Source organism: Hippoglossus stenolepis, chromosome 23 (assembly GCF_022539355.2).
Source record: "Hippoglossus stenolepis isolate QCI-W04-F060 chromosome 23, HSTE1.2, whole genome shotgun sequence".
NCBI lineage: Eukaryota > Metazoa > Chordata > Actinopteri > Pleuronectiformes > Pleuronectidae > Hippoglossus > Hippoglossus stenolepis.
Genome location: NC_061505.1, coordinates 6,460,144 through 6,486,498, shown reverse-complemented (window position 1 = coordinate 6,486,498; position 26,355 = coordinate 6,460,144). Strand labels below are relative to the sequence as shown.

At 39.8% G+C, this 26,355-nt stretch overlaps 1 protein-coding gene and 2 long non-coding RNA genes across 6 annotated transcripts in view; 1 reads left to right on the top strand and 2 right to left on the bottom strand.

The window, feature by feature from the left end:
- The window catches only part of LOC118102287 (protein Dok-7), a 32,088-nt gene extending 27,378 nt beyond the window's left edge, over positions 1-4,710 (top strand). For all 3 annotated transcript variants that reach the window (XM_035148378.2, XM_035148377.2, XM_035148379.2), the window contains 2 exons: positions 1,184-1,357; positions 3,279-4,710. In XM_035148378.2, coding sequence (XP_035004269.1) covers positions 1,184-1,357; positions 3,279-3,415 — 311 coding nt within the window. In that variant the 3' untranslated portion in view covers positions 3,416-4,710. The remainder of the gene's footprint in view (positions 1-1,183; positions 1,358-3,278) is intronic.
- Positions 931-5,421, bottom strand: LOC124851349. The gene is made up of 3 exons (XR_007032392.1): positions 5,309-5,421; positions 5,131-5,187; positions 931-1,490 (listed from the first exon to the last, which is right to left on the bottom strand). It is a non-coding gene; the product is annotated as an uncharacterized LOC124851349 (long non-coding RNA).
- A 17,989-nt stretch (positions 5,422-23,410) lies between these two features.
- LOC118102360 overlaps positions 23,411-26,355 on the bottom strand; it is a 50,851-nt gene continuing 47,906 nt past the window's right edge. The window contains exons 1-3 of one of the 2 annotated variants that reach the window (XR_007032363.1): positions 24,744-24,860; positions 24,097-24,213; positions 23,411-23,468 (exon numbers count right to left, since the gene is read on the bottom strand). This is a non-coding gene — a long non-coding RNA (uncharacterized LOC118102360). Of the gene's footprint in view, positions 23,469-24,096; positions 24,214-24,743; positions 24,861-26,355 lie in introns of those variants that run through there. The other variant, XR_007032364.1, reaches the window with a different exon arrangement.

The following is a 26,355-nucleotide window of genomic DNA, read 5'->3' as shown; positions in this document are numbered from 1 at the left end:
GGTTTTCCATCGGGGTCAGGAAAGTAGATTCTTTCAACTTTGAGGTCATTGCAACTTCGACCTTTGAACCACCAAAACTTTCATTTTAATATTATGTTCACATGAATGGGACAGACGATCAGAAACCTTGATGCCACTGACTGTCAGCGGGGCAGAGACATAAAAATAACTTGTGTTTATTAAACCAGGATGTTTGCTGAAGATTACATCGGGCCAGAATGTTGTAAAAAAACAGAGTAGATAATGGAAATGGAGCTCTGCTCACAGTTTACAGCAGCATGAATCAAATAACTCTATGGATTAATTAAAAGGGCAGTAAGTTAGCGTTTTACTGCCCCACAGCACAAAATGACTATGATGTATCTCATAATTTATCTCTTGGGCCGATTGGCTAATTATACATAATGAGCCTCGGGGGCAATTCAGTGGGATACAGTGTTCCAGTGTTACTGCTGATGTCTACTGTGTGTATTTGAATGACTCTAATTAACATATGAGCCTCAAGAGTTGCTCAGCCTGGAGGGGAAGTCATCCAGCTTTGATTAAGGTTATAATGATATGAGCCTTATTGTTTCATTATATTTTAATTAAGGTCATCATGACAAACAAATGTTTCGAAGAAAAGTGCAAGAGATGCTTTCCCAGAAATACTATGACTATGATTTATTTTTTGTACAAAAATTTCAACACCATTCCATAGTATGGTTTTTATTCATAGGTTTGTATGTCGTCTGAAAACTGGTAAAAGTCATAACGTATGTCGTTCAAAATCACTTTTAAAAAAAGGATGTTGTTGAAAATAAGACGGCGTACAAAAGAAAGACCGTTTAGTCAGACACAAACCACAGCTTGAATCTCTTTGTATGGCTAAAAACAGCTAAAGTACTTTGGACCTGACACACAACAAAAGTTGTCCATAAGAACGTCTGAGAAATCGCTGCATTTTCAATTTGATAATGTTTTCTGTGCATTAGAATTTCCCCTTTGTGATTATGTGCTGACAAAAGCTTTTAGAATCGAAAGACAATATTCTTCATGTCTAAATTACTTGAGCATCTGAAATCATTAAAAAAAAATCCATCAGAGGGAAAAGTCGTCTGAATGCAACCACATTGTTTTTTTTAAACGTTTCTATTTCCAGCTCAATAATTCTACTGTCTCAATTTGTTATTTTTTTGCACAGTGTTCGTTTTCCCCCCTGAGACGCTTCTCCCAGAGCGGCCTTGCAGCGAAGGTGTGACCTATGTGAATATTCCCGTTAGTCCCACATCGAAGAAGCAACTCAACTACATGGAGCTGGAGCTGCAGGAGCCAGGGCCCGGCCCCCGAGGGCCCGTCGCACATCTACCAGCTCACAGTAAGTCTGATCTCCATACAGTTTGATCTTTAATACGTCAACGATCTGCTCGAGGTCAGTGTATTCATCGTGCAGCATTTTTAGCTTCAATCAAACAGCGGCCATGTTGGACAGTCAGGGAGGCAAACACCACCTGTGGAGAGAAAAATACTTTTAGATGAGAGGAAGCTTCGTAAACTCATTTAACATCAATCACTTAAAACATTGGAACTAAAGAATGCTAACAGCTAACATAATGGGCTAGTGTCTTTATGAATGGTTGATAATTTTATGTCAGTTCATTTAGACCTGTTAATTAGAGCACTTCATTATAAGGTGATCTTTAAAGTTCAAATTTGGTTTTTAATGAAAATGTTAAATTGTAAGTAAAACGACTTTAGCTTTGTGCTTATTTCTGAGCTGCACTGTTTTGTGAACCAGTAAATTCTCCATTTAATGAATTTTTTGGTTCAAATCATGCAGACAGATATGAAAGAGCCAATTTTAGATTAACCAGGATATCGATACCAAGCCTCTAGAATAAGTAATTCCATTTGTCGTCGTCGCACTAAAACACAGCTGAGATCTTGTCATTGGAGACTCGGCAACGAGCTGTAATTGACAGACAAGTTGCCCATTACCGTGCGTTCCCTCAGGAATACGAGGAGCTCCGACATGAGAGAGGTTAACATGTGATGTCAGCGATACAGTTTATATCCCCGCGAACGCGCTCATTAATCTGTCACCTGGGAGGGGTGTCACAGGGCATTCAGATGGCAGCTGTGGATTCACTGGCTCCAATGGGATCCTTCTTAAAGGGACTGATAATGTGTTGTGAGGAGCTGGTTGTGATTTCCTTCACTTTATGTAACTGTAAAAGGCGTAATTCAAGCAGGAGGCCACAATGTAGGGATGTGAATTTATTGATATTCATATGCTGCTGGGATTAAACCCTGACGTCTTGCTTATTTGAATTTCACACAAGGAAGGCCACTGAATTATGCTAATGCTCGCGATGTGCATATGGAAGACAAGTGCATGAGCGGAATTTTAAAGGCTTCAGTTGACTCATTTGCATATTCTGATTTGCTTGGTGACGCCCGGTCGCGTACTTCAAGCAATCATGTTGGCAGCGAGGCCAGAGATCCACTTCCCCCTGAACCCTCTGTCACTCTATTGGGAAATTTGTCAGTTGTCAAAATTCTGGACTTTTTAAAAGACGATTCAGCAATGTCACTGTCGTTTTATTTTCTTAATCACATTAGTGCAAAAGCAACAACGCAAGTGAAGCACAACAGAAGAGTTACGTGAGCCGTCGTTTGTAAAAAAACAGGACTAGTCGTCTATTTGAGATGTTACAGTAAAGGTGCATCTCGTATAAAACAGCGACTGGTTTGTCCGTGTTTTCACAAACGACGGCTCATTTGAGAGACGTCTCAGCCACTGTAGCAACTATTTGCAGCCCAAAGAGCGAACTCTGCTGGTGTGAAAATAAAAGAACAGTGACATTACTGATATCCTGAATTTTGACAACTGATGTAATTACCCAAAGAAAGACTGGAGCCAGTAAATTAAAGGATTCAGTGACATCTAGTGGTGAGTTAAACGAGTATCAGAACCACTCAAATCTGAATGCTTTAATTTAAAACCTGTATGTCCAACAACCAAGAAATAATCTCACAATTGACTGAGTTTAGAGGTGCTAGTCCGAATTCATTACTTTGAGACAGAGCCAAGCTAATCAGTTGCTAGGGTTAGCTTAGCATCACAATTGTATAATATCCTACTGACATGACTCTGCAAGAAAGCAAATAATTGCATTTTGCTGGAAGAAATGATTAGTCTGATGATTAGACTTTTTGCCACCAAAAGACAAAGTTGAACTCCAGCGATGAATATTGAATTAAACATCTTTCAACAAAATATCTTTGTGTCTTGACAGGGAAGAGCTCCACCAAGTACGCGCAGATTGACATCACTGCCACGGAGACGGCCCACAAAGTGGGAACGCAGCACGCTCTAGGTCGGCAGGAGGGCCTGCACACTCTGGAGCTGAGAAGAAAAGGGACGCCACATTGACTCCTTCATCACTGAACTGTTGATCCCAGCAGGACGTTTCTGCCAGAGACTGGCTCACCATGTCGAATTATTCAAGAAGTGTGACTCTGAGGGTATTTCTGTTCGGTCCTCACTGTTCCATCCAAAGATCCTGAGAATTAACGAGTCAATCGATGGAAAGAAACAGAGAAGCAATCCAGCACATTTTTCGGGGTAGCTGCTTCAAATGCCATCTGTACAATCTCCATTTTTTTCAGATTCAGACATGTTTCTGTATTCACAAGGCAATAAAAAGATGGAGCCGACTCCGAAAGGTCTGACACAGGAGCAACATTTCAATCCCGGCCTCCTTCGGGGACTCGGACATCTCATTAAGTGGCATTATGTCAGCGCCAGAGCCTCAGGCAAACTTGGAAGAAGTGCGAGTCCTGAGCTGAGTCACCGGCCCTGATAAACCCCCACTGAGGCATTTCACAGTGTACTCAGACCATCACCAATAACACACAGTACGCTGTTTTTGTTCTTGTTTGGGAGAACGAGGCACGGTGGTGGCCGCAGAGATGTTTGTCTCATTAGGAGTTCACGCTCACTTATTCCTCAGCGATCAGTAATAACCCAGTCTTACTCAGAAAGCTGCACGTTCACTGTTAAAAAAGATTAAAGTTAGACCAGGCTAATTACCGGCTCTGCTTAACTTCCATGTTGCGCGCAGTGACTCTCGTTTGCCTGAGTGTAACGAATGGATTTGTTTTTATCACATGAACAGAATATCAATGCTGCTACTGAAGTTTTTTCTGCCTTCGGTTCACATTGACTCCTTTATAGACTCAGAATTAAGGTGGAGAAAAGTCTTCATAAATAATACAAAGCTGAGCGGAGGGTGAAGCCTCTTGATATTTGAAATTACTCAAAAAACAACTGTCTGCCACTCTTGGCTATTGTGTCTCAACTATACAGTTGAAATTTTTTTATAATGATTTTACTGGGGTTAAAATCTCATCCTTTTTACTATTATTCCTTTTTTTCTCTACACCGAGGCATTTTGAAACGAAATTTCATAAAAGAAAACGTAATTTGGTTTGTGTTTCGAGGTTGTTTTTCTCTCCTATTCTATTTTGACATTTGTAAATATGTTCTTTCTATTTAGGTGATGTAGATTGTACATTGCAAAATATACATAAGACAATGTATGTACAGTAAAGATGTAAGGCGATATTTTTTTTTCCTGTAAATTATTTGTAACTTTAACTACCGCTTGGATGTGTGTTCAGTTGTAAACCAGTATAAGGTACCAAATAAAAGGAAATTTACAAATATTTTTGGGGTTTTCATTTAAGACTATGATGGTAATTTGACATTAGGCATATAGGCTATTTGAATAGTCTTTGTTCTTATCTACTATAACTTGATTATATTGCCTCATTTAAATCTCAAAGTAAAACGGATGAATAAAATTACCAATTAAGAGCCATTTCACATTTATTAATTTATGGGTGTACCTGTTATTAGACTCCCTCTGGTGGCCATAATAGACATCTGCATGTGTTGACCAACGTTATTTTTGAAAACAGATTAACAATCTAATTTAGCTACTATTTTGTAATTTGGATATTTTGTCTGTTTTAGCAGTTAAGACACTAAATACTACTGAGTAATTTGAAAGGAAATCCACATCAGACTAATTCAGATTTACTTAACGACCTTCAATGCAGGAGCCAGAGCTTGACGACCCTTACCTGTCGTGGGGCTTTCTTCTTCTTGTCCCATTGTCGAACACAGGAGGTAACAAACACCTGTGGATCAAAACACAAATATAACCTTTGTTGAGACACAGTGATTGAAAAACAAGAAGGACACGTAGTTTTAGCGCAATCCTGCTAGCAAGCAAACTAATGCTGATGAAAGCACAGTCACCTTGGCGGAGGTAATCATTTGTGTAGTGCCACAGGACCAGCGTTGACCGGCGGACACTTAGTTTGTTTGCAGAGTCAAAGCATCTTCGCAGGGAATGGTCGTGTGACAGCTCTGGAAGACAACAAGTAGAATTTGCACATTAATTTCCAGCCAGTTATAAGGTCCAAATCAAAAGCTTCCTCACATCGGGACTATTAATAGGAATTGTTCCTCTCCCACACATTTCCAAGATGGTGATTTGGGGTCTGCCAGCTCCCAGAGAGACACGATTCACATTGACTTGTCACACGGTCACTTGCACTGTGGACATTAACTTCACTGACCTGGAACAAAAGCATACGGTGCAGCGAAGTGTTTCTTGGAAACTGATTTACTCATTAAATTGAGTCGGACAGACCAGAAGTAAAGCATAATTGGCTGTCTCCGCGGTCAAATATCGATATAATAAATAAATTAGGATAATGTCATAGAGAAACTGGTGGCGGTATCTTTAATGAACTATGCAAAGCCACAGACAGCTTGTAAGTAATTGCTCTGCCCCTTTTCAATGACAGAAACAGCAGTTCACCTTTAATCATGACACAGATCTGTCTCAAGGAGGTTCACAGTGCTGGAAAGATCTTGGCTTTAACTAACTTGAGACAAAACACTCACTAAAGACCAGAGTACCGAGATCTGTCCACATCTCAGGACAAAAGATGGCTTAGCATTGATAGGGAGCTGGTCTCATGTAATAATAATACCACTGACGTACTGTAGCTTTGAAAGGAAAATAACTCTAGATTTCTCTCTTGGACTTCAGGCTTGGTTTTTCACCGACTAACCAGGACTCTGAATGCTTTGTCAGCGTTATAAATACTTGTCAGAAACACAAATTCAAACAGCTCAAACATGTTCAATTATTCATGGAGGGTCATTTTTCCCCCCCCCCCTCTACTTTTTGGTACTTCATCACTGACCTTGCTGCTTGTTTCATACAATCCAGAAATCAAGACTAAATTTCATAAATTATTCAAGAAGCGTGAGAAAGGATTATTTTCAGGCAGCAGCACTTCGGGGGCAAGGCGAGAAAATCCTGTCACAAAGTGCATTAATAATTCTTCAACAACATTAAATACATCGTTGTTTGTTCAGATAAAAGTAATTCTTGAGCCTCGCTGGCTGCACTGAGTGTCTCTGAAGTCAAATGTCCACAACTTGACCCTTTTTTCTACAGTCTTGTAATAAATCCTGTTTTTTTACAGGACATTAAATCAGACGACTGTTTTTGTAGAACCGGGGGGGGGGGGAGCTCAGTCTCTACATAAGCACACTCCTCTTTCCTTGTTGATGAAGGCAGTGAAACGACTATTCCGAAGACCATTTATGGGAAAACGCAACTGTCAGAACTTTTAAATTAATTTAGGGCTTTGCTGAGGAACGTAAAGCTGCACTCATTTTATAATATCAATGGATGAAATTACAGCGTCTGATGTGAAAGGGGTCAATTGTCACTAGACTGCCATTCTCCTCAGCTCCGTGGAATATAATAACGTCTATGGGCTCATTGCTTTGGTAATTCCATTGTTTTCGGTTGCGGCAGGAAGTTATCTTTACCACACTGATAGACTGATAGTGTTCTACCTGCCCAACACTACAGAGCACTTGGATAAACTTAGAGACTAAGTTGTGATCTTAGTGGATCGTTAAGGCAACTGTTAGCTACCATGCTTGAATAACAACTTGTGCTGCCCCCAGTGGCCAGAATCAAAACCAGTAATGCAGGATTAAATTATTTCATATGTTGGATAAGACCATTATCAGTACAACTTACGACCAACGCACAAAAATAATGTCATGTAATGTCAAGTCTTTACCAAACGGCTCCATCTAGTGGAACAACTGTTGTCCTAATTCGTCAAGTGACACCCAACCAACTTCTAGAACAACTGTTCGTACAAACATTACTTCCCACCGACCATCGATCTCTTAATTGTCCTTTTCTCACCACATGATATTGTTATTCATTTCAATCAATTCTCATTCTGTGAAGTGCGCAGCCATAGCTTAGATTACACAAGTGCATGTTATTCAAGTGGCGTCGGGCAGAGCCACAGAGAGGACACTGAAATGAGTCATTTGTAGGGTAAATGGCTGCCTCCACATGTACACGTCTCAGGTAATGAATGTCAGGTAAGACTTACAGTTTGTTATTATTTGATTTCATGTCCTTCTGGCACATTAATGGAGTCATAAAAAAGATTAAAAGATTTGTTTTCGGGTTTCGAAAAACGACTGGCGAGCGTGTAATGTCCCCGGTGTTGAGTCTAGCTTCACTAACTGTTGAGCTACGGCCGCTCGACGCGTGCACTGATGCTTGAACCTACAACCTCATGGCTTCTAAGTAAATGTTACGCTTCCACAAATAGCAGCTGATCGCTTTATCTGTCGGAAGTGATTTGTTGCAAATGGTCAAAGCCTGCAGGGTTTCCAAACGGCAACCCAATAAACTCCAGCCGTTGACCTTTTTGCTCTAGTCATCGGGCCCTGGTCATTGGCCTCGTTCAGCCCAACTCGATTATGACCTCTAATGTCTCACACAAACTCACACACAGCCTATTGCAGTCAGTGCCCAGGAGGCATCTCAAGAGGAAACATCTTAATCTTGTCCCCCCCCCTGCCCAGTGCAGACTTCATTCTCTCTGTGGCGCAGCTGCCCCTGCTGCTTGGTGCTTTTGGGTTTTCATTGTGTGGCTCATTTTCTCTTTCAAATGTGCTCATATGCTGATAATAGTCTTTTATAATTGTATAATTGCATCACAGTTTCATGCGACTCCAATATTTCTAGGCATTCAGCGTTGTTCTAGGGGAAGCTAGGGACACGGTCATCACCATTATCTCCACACGACCCAAAACTGTTCATCAGTGATATAACTGACACTGCGTCTGTTTTTCTCTTCAGATCAGTCTAAACTAATTTTATCCCTTTTTTTTTTTACAGACTCAACAATATGAAGTTATATAGTATAAAGAAAGTTAATGGGTCTTTAAATGTTGATTAAAGTTTGGTTCATTACCGTATCTGAGCTCTACACCGACAGGCGAACACATTTTCAAGTAGAAATGATTGAAAAGGAGACCATAATAGGTTTGGAGAGGATTAGCTGGGTGTAAAACGTTCTGTCCTCGGCCAGATAACGGCTCGACATACACAACATGTGAGTGTAATCACTCCAGCCAACAAATTCTGTCTCATTATCAGTAAAGCTGCTCCAGGCTGGGCTTCCAATCTGTAGTTGTGATCCACTCACTTGCTGCTTTAGGAGGAACCATCATCTATAAATTATTTTGACTACACACTCTACTCAGGCTTGTAACGCATTTGAAATCATTCACATAACATCAAGAGTTCCATTAAAATTCTGGAATATTTCAGTAAAAACCACAGATGCTCCCTGACACATGGGCTGAGTTGCTGTTCGTTTGGGTGTGAGTTACATAACGCACCAAATGGGGACTGTTTTTAAAAAAAAATCTTTTATCTTTGCACACTTCGCAACAATGAATGTGCAGAACAACACTTCAGCCTGATGCTCATCTGCTGACTGTTACTGAAAAGGAGAGAGACAACAAAAACTGTCAAGTGGCTCAGGGAACAAGTGCAATAACAACAGCCCACTTAGTGACATCATTACCTCGCCACTAAAGCTGATTTTTACTTTTTTTTTTCACCCCCCTCCACATTTGTTTTGTTTATACCGTCTATTGATTTCCATTAGTCGGTTCAAACAAAGTGAAGCGCTGGCGGCCAAATGTGATCATCCTGCAGCTGAACTTCTGTCAGAGGAAGGTGGATGTGCAAATTATTTGGCTCTAAATCCTGTTTTTTCTTTTACCTCTCTGTTCTTTTCCTGTCTCGATAATCTTTTCAGTTTAACTCTATTTTCGGTTCTCTTCTCCGTCGGTGTTTTGCAGGATGCAAAAGAAAAATGTATCAGAAAAGTTGCTTTAATTTAAAATGCAGAATAATGATCACAGTGAGGGCTGTGCGACACAGTCAGACGCAACCAAGCACGATACAGAAACTCTGAAATGACTTGCTGATTTATTTTATTGGGGGTTCACTTCTTCAAAATGGATGTGCAGTGGAGCCTGGAGCCAAATCTGAAAAGTGATGATGACTAAACATCTAATTCCTTCTTGCTTTTTATCTGTTAGTTTGTTTATTTTTAGAAAGAAAACCACAAGAAATTGTTTTCCGAACCACTTCTGCTCAACAAACTCCAGCCATTAAATCGATATTTAGTTTCACGGAGCTTCAGAGTAAAACACACTTGGACTTGGTAGACCTGTCTCTGCTAAGTGCTGCTACACAGTTCTGACAGCGGTGTTTTATTTTCCAAACATTTAGTCTGTGCAACAAATTGAACCTTTTCACAGGAAATTCTACTCAATTTAGTCCGAAGAGCTTAAAATGAATCGGACAATAATACTTTACAACGATAAATCTCCCTGGAGACTTTGACAGCCTCGAATAAGGATGTCGGGGGAGTCTGATCTGTGTTATCATCCACTGATAAGATGAGCGGAAGGGAAATGGACCCTAGCAGAGGTCTGTTGCTGTGTTGCACTGTGTCTGACTCACGCTGACCGACCGTGACCCGCTCAGGAAAACACAATATTATCTGTCTGGCCGAGCAGACAGGGCGGACCTTTCCAGATTCCTCTTGTGCTGTTATAGCTAAATGATCACTGCATGGACTATTGTCTGGTATAGGTTATTAACTAGAATTGTTATCACTGTATATTAAGATAACTATTTTAAAGTACAGAGGTTAAAGGGGTTAAAAGTTGATAGAATACAAAATTCTTCAGCTTCACATCTTTGTCCTCTCTGTCGGGCTTTTCAGTAAATTGAAGGGTATCCCGTCACATCTGTGCCAAACAAAAACGTGGCCTTTGATGAGCTCTTCAAGGCAGAGACACACACACACACACACACACAAACTGAAAGACTTGACATTTTGGAGATGAGTCACAAGGTTCTCGGTTGTTTAGGCTACGAGAATAAAGAACCATTGCTCCACAAAATAATCAGCAGGCACATCACTGTGTAGTCTGTGCACGAGAGGCCATCATACGCTCGTACAAATCTAACAATGAGGATTCTTCTAATTCTATCTGTCTTTGGATCTTTGTGCAGCGCTGCACCTTCATCATTATTTAAAGATGTCTGGTGTTGATCTGTAGACGGTTTACATGTATGTACGCAAGAATAATCTGTATTAATTTTGTATGAGATTAGTTGAGAATTATACCACTTTCATGATTGTTCCCCTAGATACCAAGGTAACCATTGACATCACAAGTGTCTACAGTGTCAGAGTTAATCAGATTGTAAGTAACTATACTACTGAAGACCACACTACTAACTACACACTCATTACAAAACATCAGACGTCAGTACTTTATTTTTGCTCCTTGCATCGCTCGGCACTGAAAAGACTATTTGATTCAGTACCTTTGCAGTTATAAAACTATCAAGAGTACTATTGTGCTCTCAAGGTGAAGCCATTTTGGTGCAATTGCTGTAATTCACAGCCCCCTAAAGAAAGACACAAGAGATGCATTAAGAAAGTCATTACCTGTCAGAGTTGGAAATAATGGACAAGTCAATGGACTGCAAAAGACCGATGTTTAACATGTTTTTTTCGAGAATTGCTGGTTCTTTTCACGTCTGTGGTGCCTCTCAGGAAAGAAAGCTGAAATAAACCGTGCTGAAAAACACAATGAGAACGCACCATCAAACATAAACGGAAGGAAAAAGATACAATAACAGATTAAAACCCCTCATTACCGTCGCACAATCATAGGCCCAATGTTTTAAAACAAGCGCGGCACAGCTTGGATCCACTTTTATTCAAATTGCAATTTATTCAAGCTATTGTTTCAGAAATCCACTTAAATCTGTTGCATTTTCTCTGCACTTGCACAAGAGGGAGGGTGAGTGGGAGTCGCCGCAGCACGCAACCTCAAACAAACAGATTTGAATGATGGACCCACGCAACGACATGGCACCTCTAACAGCGCAATGAATGCACTCATGAATAATTGGAACAAATACATTTGGAAGCAGGGTTCCACAAAGGGGATATTAACATGGCAACTCGATTCGAAAATAATGGGCGTTCGCTTACAGTGAGCATATTGACGTGGGGTGATAGTGAAACCACAGATACAGTATGTTCCCAATTGATTATCTTTCACTGCAGATTCCCACAGCTGTCGATCCATGAGATCTGGGAAATGTATCTTATAAATATAATACTGTAATGAGTCTCTATCGACGCCAGCATCGATTACGATGTCATATCTACAAGTGGTGATACATTGCAAAGCTTACAAATGAGGGTAAATAAGTATGTTGTTGTTTTGGCGATAAACAATAGTGCTGACCTACATTACATATATATTGATATACCATTATGAGCCTTATGCATCGATAGACAAGATGTGGATTCATGTTTAAATTGTCTAATGTTCTATATATTTATTAATTGTGCTTCTTTAATTAAATTTATGTCCTCAAGCGACAATTACACGTCTTTATCATAAGGGTTTGATAATGCTAATTAATTAACATCTATCATTTTCGATTAATTCATGCACAAATATGAAAGAATTACCATACATGGTTCATTTATTAACATGTTATTTTGAGATTTGCTGGTTCTTTTCATGTCTTTGGTGGCTCTCAGGAAAGAAAGCTGAAATATCTGTCTTTATGCTAAACTATATTTGCCAAGTGCCTATAATTCAATACTTACATACAGGTATATAAGCGGAGAAGTCCTTGCATGTAAAATATATGTTTAAAGATTTCCTTTCAGAACAAAGCAGTAAGGAATAACTAAAATTGATTTTTCCAAGAAACACAAACCCCTAGAATTAGCAACAGCACAGTCATTATGAAGCAATGCGTAATGAAGACACCAAGCAGGACTTAAAGAGTCACTCATTGCTCCATGATGAATATACTGGAATAACTACAGCAACTTCTACTATATATGAATGTAAATGTAATCAATTGAAAGCGCTGAGTATTTTTTCACAAGGGAAACTCTGACACAGAGACCATCCAATTATAATAGCAAAGTTTGGTGGCTCTTATCCAACCTATTTATAAAAAATGGGAAATCCGATGACCGCAGGCTTCCTGGCTGTCCCGATAGAGGCCTGATAATGGATTGAAGAGGGGGACAGAATCAATACGTCCCCACTCTGGGCCTGTAAACAATCACATGAGAGCAGACTGTAAAGGACGCCCTGGATCGGGCCTCTCAGAAACCCAGATGTTGACGGATTTAAGTAATCTGTCAACAATGAGCAAGTTTGGACAGTAACTCTTTGTCCATTTCTGCAAAATGTCAAATGAAATTTTCCTGCGTTGCAAATCATTTTTCAGGTAGTTCTAACATTCTCTGCCCTCAGCATGTTCAATATTTAAACAGAGAAATACTTATGGTTGAATATTTGCTATTACATAATGAAAGGAGGCCAAGATTGCTCAAAGAAAGGTTTATTTATCTTTTCATCAACAAGGGAAGAATGTCACTGGATCAATTAGTAAAAGTTGCTGCATAAACTTAAAGACAAGGACGGTTTCCAGATACATTTTTGATAAATTTTAGTTCTTTGTATTCACAAGAAAGGGACGGACGGACAACCCGAAACCAGCTAGCTCCGACCACTGGCTGTTGCTGGTGCGAAGGCATCAAAATGTAACTTTTCTACATGTAAAGATGAACTGTGAGGAACTTTTACATGTAAACAATTGTTACATTCCAGCCCCTGGCAAATGAGTACACATTTACTGACACGCACCTTATTAAGCCTGTCAGCACCATGTGAATCTCTGTTTTTCACAATAGAGCAAAGTTTAGAATCTGGTTTCTAGCAGCAATCCGTTTTAAGCCTACCAGCTCGAGCTGAATAAGGGAGCAACCTAGATGTGGAGACAGAGTACTAAAGTAGATTAAAAAAGCTCTAGGAAAATAATGTGGCCGCCAGCAACTTCTGATCATTTTAATCTTGTGGGAAAGAGGTGAGTCCTTCCAAAGCCCCCTAAGAGCAAATGGACACTCTCGACTTCAAGTGAGCACGAAAACCTCTGTTGATCCTGGCTTAGTGGCGGGAGGTATCTTTGCTCAGACATGGTTTCGCACTTAAACCCAACTCCTGTTTGTGCCAGGGAAGGGTTGGAGAATTGTGAAGCCAGAAAGCACAAGCACCTCAATCTATCGCTTTCAGAGCGTGAAGCAGCTGAAAAAACAGTGTTAGAGGTACGAGGGAGGGAGTGTTTTATTTTGATAGAGGAGGGCTGGGTGGCTGGCTGAAATTGCTTTCTTTGTTTCCATAAGAAGTTCATAACAACTTCAGCAAAAGTTCACGATCAGCCGGCAACTCCTGGTCATCTTTGAAGAACCTCGCACTTAACTTTTCAACTTTTCTGCTGGATCTTGACCCAAATTCAGGGTAGTAATTAAAATAAATATCAGTTGCTTTTGTCAATCAGTATTTCTGCAAGTTAAAGTTGAAATAAACATGCTTATGCTAGCCGAGGTGAGAAGTGACCGACATCCAAAAACTATTTGGGTTCCCGTTATATTTGGAAAACTATGAGTATGGTGCATTAGTATTTGCAGCCTGCAAGCATGGAGAATATGATAAAATGTATGAGAGCCCATTTCTACCAAAAAAAGTCAATAACTGTCAGTGAGACGGGGAAGTCAAGTGAAAACAACATCTCGATTTGAAAGGTCATGCAGGCAGAAGAGAGGGCTCATGATCCCAGAGCAGTTCATCTTCAACAAGGTCACAAGGGCTTTTACCGAACCCTAAATTTCTTGAGGTGGTGAGTCAAGGCCCATTACCGTTTATCATGTACTCTGTGTTTAAAAGGTACCTACAGTAGATTTGGAAATCATGTGGAACCCTTGACTTTTTGCACACTCCATGTTGTATATTGAATTTTCAATGAAAATGGGGAATTAAGTGAAAGCTCTTTTAGTTCTTAATTTCTAATAAATTCGCCCAAAACGATATTAAACATTGTCATTATGCATTGCTGAGTGCAAATAAGTACAAAAAGTGAAGGGGTCTGAATACTTCCCAAAACCACTGCATATATATTTAGGAAATATTTCCATAGAGTAATTTGAGACATTGCAACACATGGGATGAGGTTATAAACAGTAGTAATTATTAATTTAATTTGCAGGAATTCTCCTTGTGCTCTCTTCAAAGCAATAAAACCATCAGCTGACATTTCAGCAAGTCAACAACGATCTTCATTTCTGAGCCTGGCCTTTCCATGGCTTGACATTTATCCTGCACTTGATTGGTTGAAGGAGAGGAAGTACTCTAGCCTCTTATGCACTCCCTACCTATCCCCCGTTCTCCTTGTCTCATTTAATTAAGGACTCTACCCTGAGGGCTGTCGAGAAAGCGCCCAAAGGCTTTAAAGCATCTCACAAAGGCCACAAATTCAGATTTCATGGCATTTCTACTTGACTAAAAAGGCTTTAACATGCAATCGCATGTTGTTTGGGCAAATCAAGAAGGTGCTACACTGCTGACATGGACTTACTAACGTTATGTTAACAGAGAATTTCATCTAGAAAGTTTTTACGCTCGTCACTGTGATGTTTGGTTTTATTTAGATTAAAAAAGACGAAATACATTCTGTGCAAAATGTGTCCTATGATTCATAACAAGCCTAATCAAGTCATAATCAACTGAGTCGGTCTCTCCAATCAGCCCTGAGGCATGTGGAATAAATTTGTTGGCGTGGGGGTTTTTTTTCCTGGAAAGATGGATGTAAAAAAGAAAAGGAACCAATTTTTCTAATCTTATCATGAAAACATTGGAAGTCAGTAACCTTATCTCCAGCTTTGTTAATATACGCTTGCTGTGGCATTCTTTCTTTCTTCTATAGTAGGTGAGGAGAACCTTTTTCCTTTGAAATTAATGAAGTAAGTGATGGAAATACACAGAAAAAATTTAAAGTATACTACAAAGTAAACACATTTAGACTCTGCCACCTTGCCACCAAGACTTTACACATACAGCGTACCACTTCCAGTCACTGGCTTTAACCGCCACGCGTAATCATCATTCTCAAGCCGTTTGTTAAACTTGCATTTCCCCATGTTCATAAACTAATCTAGTGTCTAATGTCTTTCTAGCAGGCCGGCTAGAAAGACATTAGTTTAACACAAACTAAACCAGAAACAAAAATCAAATTCAAGCCTTCTTAAGGACCCGCAGCCACCGAGTACATAGTTTACAGAACTTGGGCAGGGGGGAGGCTGGTGTTTGTCATCTCATTTCAGCTCAGTGATTTTAGTTTGTCAGTTGTCAGGCACTTCAGCGGGATAGATATTGATCTTTTATCACAAGAATGAATCCTAGAACATAAACATTTAGGAGCGAAGGATCAATATGTCAATATCGATGGCCTGAACACTCGGGGAAATGACAGCTGTCATTACATCAAAAACACAATGCTCAAACTAATCCTCATCTTTGGTGGGGTCATGCATGACTTGCAAAGACAGCAAATTCCTACATTTAGAAATAAAACACTTAAGGACTCGTACAGCGCAATTTATTTTATATTCTGTTATTGAAAACCTCAGTCTTACATTTGTTACTCTATTTTTTGATTTTTTTTCCACCCTTTAGTGGTTGTTGATGTGATTGTTAATAAATCCTATTCATTGGAGGGTCTGATAGCCCTGACCATGAATATATATTGCCAGTTGGAATCAATTAACAGACCTTTAACCCAATATACGCTGCCAAATTTTCAGTGACGCAACAGTAATCAAACTCTAATTTAGCTGCTGCAGGAGTAACGACACTAATGCAGGCGCCAGGCGACCAAGTCAAAGATCTATTAAGCTTCACTTTCTGAGTGTTTTATTATCATCACAGTGAGCTACGGTTGCAAGGGGAATTCAATTTGTGGGGCGACTCTGATGCCTTTCAGGAATGGTGATGGGGATGCACATCTACCCACCCGTGCTTTGTCTGTGCTCGCTGAAGTGATTCGAGCAAGCGGCTTACTCCGTGTGAGCGGAGTATTGAGACATCAGTGGGATGGCGGGGATTCATTATTGCAGTTTTATGCAGCATCAGACATTACTTACACAGATGGTTCAGACGATCCACTGATGTATGGCACTGCTGAGTCGCTCGCAGCTCAGCGGACCGATAAGTGCCGCTACAGAGCAGTGGGTCTTGTTTTCATTACTCTCTGTTCCTGCCCACAGCGAAAGAATAGTGTCAGGGTACCACATCGACCGCCCACCTCCGCCACTTCAACTTTCAGTTATTTTATGGAAATCGTGTAACTTCTTGAAAACATGAATCTCCCCCTGCAATGAGTAGGTCAAGGGCTTTAAAAGAAGATTTAGTGTGATTATATATGTAAGTTGCTTGACGATTACAGCAGGTCTACGTTAGATTTGAAACCTCATTGGCATTTCTGTAAGGTTTGTAAAGTACGATGATGGAGATTTGGGTGGTTATTTCAGTTTATGCTTGTGTTTTCAAGTCTAATATTTTCAAAAGTGTTCCTATTGTGACAAGTCTAATTTTTACGCTCCGAGTTATTTACCAAAACAATTTCTACTCTAAGGAGACATAAAAGCTTCATTGAACCTCTTACTTTTCTTAAACCATAAAAGTTTTTTCGGATAAAGTGCCACCTCTAAACTGCTGACAAAACCCCTCATTTGAAGTGTGCAGCAGAGTGGCTCCAGCGAGCACAGTCAGCCCATTGCAATCAACAAGTGCATTAATATTAATCTAAACCTGTTATCTGCTGTGATTCTGCCCATTGTACTCAAACTCTTCATCTTTCTAGTGGTTCTGCAGTTTAAAAACCTACTGCTGGTCCTCATCAGTTAAAAGATCTGTGATTAAGGGTCACACGTCAAGTTATTTTTAGTAGATGTATGAACGGCGTTAAACTCAAATTGCCCAGAGGATAAAGGCAGCAAGCCCCTGCTCCCATAGCAACTTAACAATGGGGCTTCTTAGTCATTTTTAATCCAATAGGTCTCAGAGAGGTAGACAAAAGGAAGTGTCCAATACTTAGTCTGATGCTCCGTTTATAAGCTAAAAGTGAAAGTGAATGGCACAATGAAGAATTAAGTAACAGAAAAATGCAAGTTGGTATTTATGAAAAATTCTGATTATTATGAAACTGTCGTGACAAATCAGACTAAACCCACAGTTTAGGAAATGAACGGGAAACACTGCACGCAACTTCAAATGATTTAACATTAAAGATCATAGTAAGCACCCGACAGACACTGACACTTGTCATTTCTCATAAAAATGTACAGTGACTGTGACTCGTAAAACCAGTGTTGTCACAAGTAAAAAAATCCCAAACAATCACAATGATTTTGTGCAACTAACCCGCTGAACATAAGTAAGAGTCATTTGTTCCAACCCTTTGATACGTAGATATGAAGAGCAAGAAAACTCACAATAATCTACACAGCATGGCCAGAAAAGCAATGAACACGGTGAAAAGGTTTTAAAAAAGTGTAGATTTAAACATTGCACACAGATGTAGTTTTCTTAATGGTCTTGACCTTCAAATCACGAGTTCGACCTACTGGTTGATTGCAGCACTCAGCAGAGCAGACAAATACAGGTTTTGAAAAGGCCAAAAAAAGATACCAAGTTCTTTGTGTACAGAGAATCTTTCTTGCGTGAGCTCCAAGAACATGCAGAGAAATACAGCGCTGGTTAATACGCTGGTAGCTGAGTGAATGGTAAATTATGTTCACAAATTACACCTAAACCTGTATTCATATACTTATCTTCATCACACCACGAGCACGTATTGCTGCTCTTGCTCTAGGTGGTATTCAATAAGGCAGGAAGTGAAAACCCTCTGACCACAAGCTTAACTGCACTTGCACCATCTTCATCCCATCTTTCTGCTCTACCTCACTTGTAGATTATCGGAGGATGATATCATGGGATTCTGATTTGGGTTAAATCTCATTTCACGCCCACTGGATTGAAATGAGGAGACACTTGGTTACGTTAAAAGTCCAAAAGTACAGTCATGGGTTACAGTGACTGGTGCATGATGCAGTGACTGGAATTAAAATGTAATGTTTTTAAATAATCATAAATGTCTGCCTCCGGGACTGTAATGGAGCAGATAACCAAACACTTTACAGGCCAAGAGCTGAATCACATTTTTGGCTATTTTACTGCACAGTTAAATTGGGTCCCTGATAAGTTCTAAGTTTATAGTAATGAGGTACATTAAAAAAAGTTTATAATGTACTCGGTTGTTACCTCCGCCAAGTGGGATATATTTCCGCCCCTGTTCACTGATTTGTTTGTCTGTTGGCTGGTTTATTTGACAGCAGGATTACACAGAACCGAATGTTCAGATTTCCACTAACAAACATGGTGGAAGAGCCATAGACCAAAGAAGAACCAATGAAAGGATCCAGACAAAGGGGCCGATCCAGGATTTTTGGGAAATCTGAAAGATGCTAATAGTTATCAACAGAATGAGTTATTTAATATGAAAAACTATTAGTGAAGCTTTAAGATAACGAAATGACTGCATACGTTTATAAAATGTATCTCACTTCTCTGCCAGTCTTTGTTATTTTTGGTAAACAAATCGACCTGTAGGGCGGATTTCTTTTACTCTGGAGGGAAATAAAGGCAGCCTATTCAGTGAGCACTTTATCCACTGCTCTGCTCCCATGCTGCGCACACCTTAAGCAGACGTGGCATATGGTAAGTGTCTGAAAGAAAAAAAAGACCTGGGCCTGATCAATTATTCATTGTGTATTGCTTATAATATAATAATACCCAAGAAAAACACAAAGTTGAGTATTGCTTTGGTTACATTAGCTCATGATACGTTTATGACTAACGCACGCCTTTCTCTACATGCACATCATCTTTGACAAATCATCATGATAATGTAATCGTGGATTGATCTTCAAAGGATTTTGGCACAACTCCCTCAGCAGTGAGGTCAGAATCTTGCTCAAGGACACTGGAGCGAATACTTGCTTCAAGAATTAAATGAAAATGAAACTATCACATATTCTGAGGGTCAACGAGGAAGCAGTGTTGTTTCTAATTAGGAACATTTGACGTGCAGCAAATTACTACACACAGGGTACATGAGTGTTGTGTTGTTACCACCCGAGGGCTCCCCGTAGATCCTTAATTTACTCTGTTACTCATATATCATTAATAGCACAAAAAGGACAATTTGTATCTGATTCAATTAGTGTATGCATTATACACGGATAATCACGGCCGGCTTAATCTCTTGAATTAAGACTCCAGGGGAAAAAGGAGCACAAAGACCTCATGCATTTATCAGAGCCTAACCAGCCTGAACAGATCTACTTCAAAATAATGAGTGGGAAGGGGCGAGCATGAACAAACTATTAATATGCATCCAAACAAGACACCCATTGACATTTCATTTGCATGCTCGTCCCTAAATGAGCATGGTTGAAAGGTATCATAACAAAGCCGAGTGCGGTCAACGCCAACTGTCAAGGTGAGGTTGCATTCAAAGCGATCTGCATGTGCCAGGCTTGATTAAACATGTTGTGTACACGTTATCTGAGGTTAAGCAAACAAGAGGGAGATTTACATGAATATCAACTGTAAGGCTAAATGTCACAGTCAAATATTGATCTTCTTTCCTTCTACAGCTGCCTCGGTGGCTCAAAACCTTAGAAACTACAAAAGGCTTAAATACACATTAATATCACACACAATGTTGTATTTTATCTTATTTACATAAGTTTGTGAGCCGAAAATAAAAAGTTACAACATAGATACAAAAAGGTTTTTTTCAAATTGTATCACCAGCCGCCACTGGTAACAACAATCACCATTAAGTACAAGTACAAGGACGTTGACAACCCAATGAAGATCTGGGTGTTGAAATATTGTCTAAAATCTCATTTCCATGCTGTATATTTTAGTATAGGTCCACATCAAACAGTATTTTGTCCATTAAACAGATTAGCATCATAAATATTTGGTGGGTGGCTGAAGATATGTTTTGGCACTTTCTTCACACTTGGCGATAAAGATAAAAGCTGTTGATAATTACCTCGGCCAAGGAGGTTATGTCCATTGTCTGTCTGCAGGATTATGCAAAAACTACTGAACAGATTTCCACAAAACCTGGTGAAAGGATGACACATGGGCCAAGAAAGAACAGATTAAATTTTAGTGCAAATTAAGGGCTTTTTATGCCATATTTTGTGACATTATTTGTTGACAAGTTCACCAATTTCCCCTGAAAAATAATCATGGACCTCGATGAAAAATAATCAGGCATATTTAGAGGACTAATACCCATGAGTGTTTGCAATTTGGTGCTGCTTGATTGGATTTTACAGGAGTTTTTGGACATTGGCAGAGACTGTGATAATAATTCAATGTCATTCATCGTTGCATGGAAATTATTGTGTAGTTTTTGTGTAATCCTGCTCACAAACAAGCAAACTAACTACTAAAAGAAAAAGACACATAATAATAATAATAACATAACCTCTTTGGTAGAGGTAATAACCTGGAGGGTACATCTCTTTTGTCCTTTATCCAGCTAATTACATAATAATCTGAATAATAATTTAAATAATCTGTGCTCATGGATACAACTTCTTCTACTAAATAGATAGATACCACAGCATAAGTGATTTTGACATTCAATCACAATATATAGCATCATATTATTCAACTCTACTTGTCAACCAGCTTCATTTTTTTATTCTATGCTTTCTGGTCACAACTGTCCTTGATTTCACATTAAAAGAGCCATTATTCAAAATAAAATCAAACTGTATGCGTTTACAAAATGATTATTTCATTTTCAGTTGAACTACATGCTACTAAACACACTCCATAGACTCATACTGTGAATTTTGAAGCTTTCAAATGGATGGACTGAGGTAAGAAGCCACTGCTGATGAATCATACCCATCGCTGCAGCTAAATAAATTCAATATATCAGTGTCTAGTATCAACCTTGGACACATGATGGATGACTGTTCACTGCCGGGCTGACACTGCGTGGGACTGAGTGAAGATTAAACTATAAATGAGGAGGGGACGACTTCTTTTTTTCAGTCTCTGAGCTCTTCCAGAATCACATAATGGAAAATTGGAGGCTGTTCACATCTTCTCTCCATTGAGAAGAACCACAAAAGGTCCACAGCTGTAGCGGTGCTGCAGTTGAAATGTATTAAAAATGTGCATAAATTATGGACGTGATCAACTCATCCCTGATATTACAGTTGCAACCTCTGGTGGTGCAAAGTATTCTACTGTGATTCTCTGTAATATTTCTGCTCGGCTCCATTTCTTCATCGGGAAATACTTCTCCACGACCAGATCCCTCCATCATTTTAAACCAAACCACGGTCAAAGCTGCTGTACTGCATTTACCAGACCCTCAATTTGTCTGATAGCCCCTCACACTCTACTGAGTCCAATCTTACTCTCGTCCAGATAGCTGCAGCCTTCCTGCAATCTCGGGCATGAATATATCCCAGCACATAAACAGCCGACTATTTGTGTCCAATTTGAACAATTGAGGTTTTCTGGCTAAAGCAACGTCATTCCTCCAGATACTGCACGATGATATGAACAACCTGCTCACAACTCTCACTCTTCACAAATAAATCAGACCAAAAGCAGAGGTCTTTCCACCAGATTCACAGCCAGATGCACCTGTCAGGTTTAGGGTCTAAATGTTGGGCCCCAGCTCCTACAAGTTTTCTTTGGACATGTTCTGCTTTTATAAGACATAGGTGACAGGAAACAAAGGAGATAACGCTCAAACCAGGAACTTTGCAGTTCATGGTGGTAATCTAAAGTCATATGATGCCCTACTTCCCATCAGACGCATTTACACTGACCCCTTTTAACCAGAGCGCTAAATATTTTTCCAAGTTGAATTTTATCGTCTCGTGGACAGCAAGCCCGGGATGAGACTACCAACACTAGAGTTACTGAGTGAGTTGATAAGTTTTCTGCTCACTATTTCCATAAAGATACAGAAACCAACCAATTAAAGTAAAATCGCATTCAGATAATTACAATTTTTGCAGCTAGGCACAAATTTTGTTTTTTAAGGAATAATGCCAGCACAATATATACTAGAGCCACAAATACTGAATGCACATTCCAGTAGTACAAAGTATCAAGTGTGTTGGCAAAAATATATGTGAGAAAAAGCATTCGATTTTTAAAGAGGCCGACCACTAGGCACCCATAATGATTAATTCTGGACGAGCCTTGGGGGAAGTTCTGTGCTTTGCCCAGACTGACACACTCCAGTCTGGGATTCATAACCTACTTAGCCCTGGAGAATCATCACCGAGAATTATTACAACTTTCTATGGAACAAGTTAAGACACTGGACTCTTGGTAAGTCAGAGCCAAGCATCAATGCAAGTCTTGATTATCAGTGACCCACACAAGCACCAGTCTCATTAAAAAGAGCCATCAAAGCAGAGAGCGATGCTGAATACTGTACCCCTGCAATGATGCATTAATTTAACCATCGCTTATTTGTTTTATTGGCTGCGAGGCAGGCGGCTCGTTGATCATTATGACTGGGTTCATTACTGAGGCATGGGGCACTGTACTCACAGTCAGCTCTAAATTATTGATGCTTTTATAAACTAGAATTGTAATGAACAACAGAGATGAATAAGTAAAAGTCCTGGTCCTCAGGGAGATTGTGGTAGAGCAAATATTTCTTTGCAGGAGGAAGCGAGAGAACTCAACTATGTGTGTGTGTGTGTGTGTGTGTGTGTGTGTGTGTTTTGGATGATTTGGTCCATTCCCAATCCTGCTGCTTCATTCCAAAATATTTAGGGAGACGGAACAATCTACACGAGTCATAGATGGAATTTATATAATGGGAAGTTTTATACCATTTTTCCCTCCTGGTTCCGATACCTGAACTTTGCATTTATAAAAAATGTAACGACTTATATGACGTGTTTTAACAGCTGTATGCTACTGACCTTGTATGGAAGAGATGATCGCTATCCTTGTTGTGTGGTCCGGCTCAAGTTAAACCCTTTGAAAAACAAATACAGAGAATGAATGACATAGAACTAACAAGAATTACTTTCTTTTAATAGCTCGAAGCGGAAGTCATGTATTCAGTACACGACACCGTTTTACTAATAATACTTTCCCATGTGAAATATTACCAAATTGCTGACATTATGACAAGCTCTGGCTAAACTACAGGAAATTGCTTTTCCTTTGGCGCCTCAAAAACTGAACAACTGCTGTTTTAGAGCAGCGAAGAAAAAGTAATTTCCAGGAAAATAAAATTGCAGTTTTTATCTGGGTGAAACTTAAGCCAGGTACTGGATCGGTGCATAAAGTTGCAGACTCACAGATGAAAGACCCGGCATTTTTGGCAGAATGGAGGCATTTCCGATACCAGTATCAGTGTCTGAACATCTCCCAAACTCACTGGACTTACAATGCAACCAGTCCTATTACTTTTACAGACCTTTTTGACTGACTGTTTCCCTGATGTGACTTGAAGTGTGAACACCAGAGTCAACACCTTCAAATGTGACGGTGAGTGATAATGTTAGTGTGTCTTGACTGGATTTGTATTATGAGCACAATCTCATGTGTCTTGACCACAGGCTCAACACACTACACACGAGATACAACACTTTACTTACATCTTCTTAAATCCCTCTTATCCCCCGGTGTTCATTTGTGTGTGTCTCTCTGCGTTGGCGTTCGAATGATGGGGTCAGGAGGCAACACGGGGCCACATTGCTCTTTACAGGCATCTCCTGTTGGATAAACACAAGACAAAAAGATAAGATATAATACCTTATTGATCCACACACCAGGGAAGAGCTCTGTGTGTGTGTGTGTGTGTGTGTGTGTGTCCAGCTCCCTCCAACACAACCACATTTTCTTTTACTTCCACATATAAACAGCTGAAGTGGCACAAATACATTATATATTTGAGCATTATGAAGGATAATAATTAGATCATGGGCTGACATCACATCTTAGTTATTACAACAAACTGTTAAACTTGAATGTGACTTTCAAAAAAATGTAAACAAGTCCCCAAAACAGCACATGAGCAGTAAAAAAATACAACACACATAAGAACACAAAAAAAAAACACAACACAAACTGCTGTGTGTGTGTGTGTGTGTGTGTGTGTGTGTAACATCGGGTCCATAGTCAGCTGCCTTCACAACATAAACATATCCAGTGTAAACAGTTAGCTACACGTGGCTAACTTCAAGCTAGCTAAACATTAGCCCGCTAACACCTGTACGCAAGACACGCACTTCACGCAGCTCACCTGCTGCTGAACCGGAGAGGGGGCGTCGCCCTGCGCATGCGTGGACGCGCCCACGATGCCGAGCAACGCGGGGAGATCAGGGTCAAAGGTGAAAGTTCATTCAGCTGCAGGGAAACTAACTGTACACAACCACTGCACAACAGCAACTAGAGAGACAAGAGCTCACACATCCAATAAAGCTGCACACACACTCCCCTCTAAACATACAGGATTTTATATTTTATCCAAACACTGTTCCCTGGGATATCAGTAAAAATGTACAAAAACAAAACTTAGGTGGCCCTGAAGTGTAAATCACAAAGACAATTTGCAAAACACAACAGAAAAGAAAACACAACAACAACAAAATCACAAAACACGTTTTTCTAGCCTTGTCTAATACAGGTAAATATTGTATTAGATTAAGTTAAGGCTGCCATGTTTTGTGATGTGTTGTGTTTTCTTATTTGTCGTTATTTAGTTGTTATGTGTTGGGATGTGTCATTGCTTTTTATCATTGCCTTTTGTGATTTGTTGTTGTGTTTTGTCATTGTGTTTTTGTGATTTATTGTTATGTTTTGTTGTTGTGTTTTGTCATTGCATTTATCATTGTGTTTTGGGATTTGTTGTTTTGGGATTTTCTGTTGTGATTTGCCTTTTAAAAATCTTTTAGAAAGTAAAAACAAAGGCTTCTCTCATGGCCAAAGTCTCATCCCTCCACCAAGTTTCATGCAAATCTGTTCCGTAGCTTTTGTGTAATCCTGCTGACTCACAAACCAACCGACAAACGGAGGTAAAAATAGCTCTGGTACGACTTGTTAGAAGAACAGCAGTTATCGCTTTATGCTCAGCGTTGAAGCAAATTTCCCAGTAGGTCTAACACATGTGCTTCGCAGTGACAGGCCTTCAGAAGTGTTGACAGTAAGTGCGGCAGCTGCCCCTGCAAACTGACATGAACGTGACGTGGCATTAACGGCACATTGTGTCTGCTGTCACTTACTATCTGTTGATATCGGCTGCAGCACGCCCCACAGTGCATCGCTGACTACACAACAACCGAAGGTGGAAATCCAAACTTCCTTCTACGTGTGTATACAGGCGACTCTCCTGCTCCTCTGACGTCGCACACTGCTACTTGAGATTCAGCGAAGAACAGTTGTGGTGCACTTCATGTGAATGATGACTGTGTGTGGGGTCAGCGGCTAATTGAGGCAGTAAGTGTATGATCCCGTAGGGCTCACTGAGAGGAAACATATTTCATAAACATTGACCGCAGCAATAATACAACAGAGATGATCTACAAATATGTTGACAGAATACCTGCAGCTTTTTAATGACCCACTCAGAACCTTTAGATAAATATCAGACCATAATAATCCGTCATGTATGTTTTATCTGTTATACGTGCATACGCTCATTACACTGTAGTTTTTAAGTCATGGAAGTTCATGGCTGATTTGATTTTAAACATGTAAATCAGGTATAAATTCAGCAAAGCGGTCAGCTAATTTATTATAGGTGGGATATTGCAATGTCTTCCAAGGCAAAACCACTGCGTTTCCCTAAATCTAACCAAACCTCAACCACGGGGTTCTCACATTATAAAATCAGTGATTACTTCCGCCACAGATTA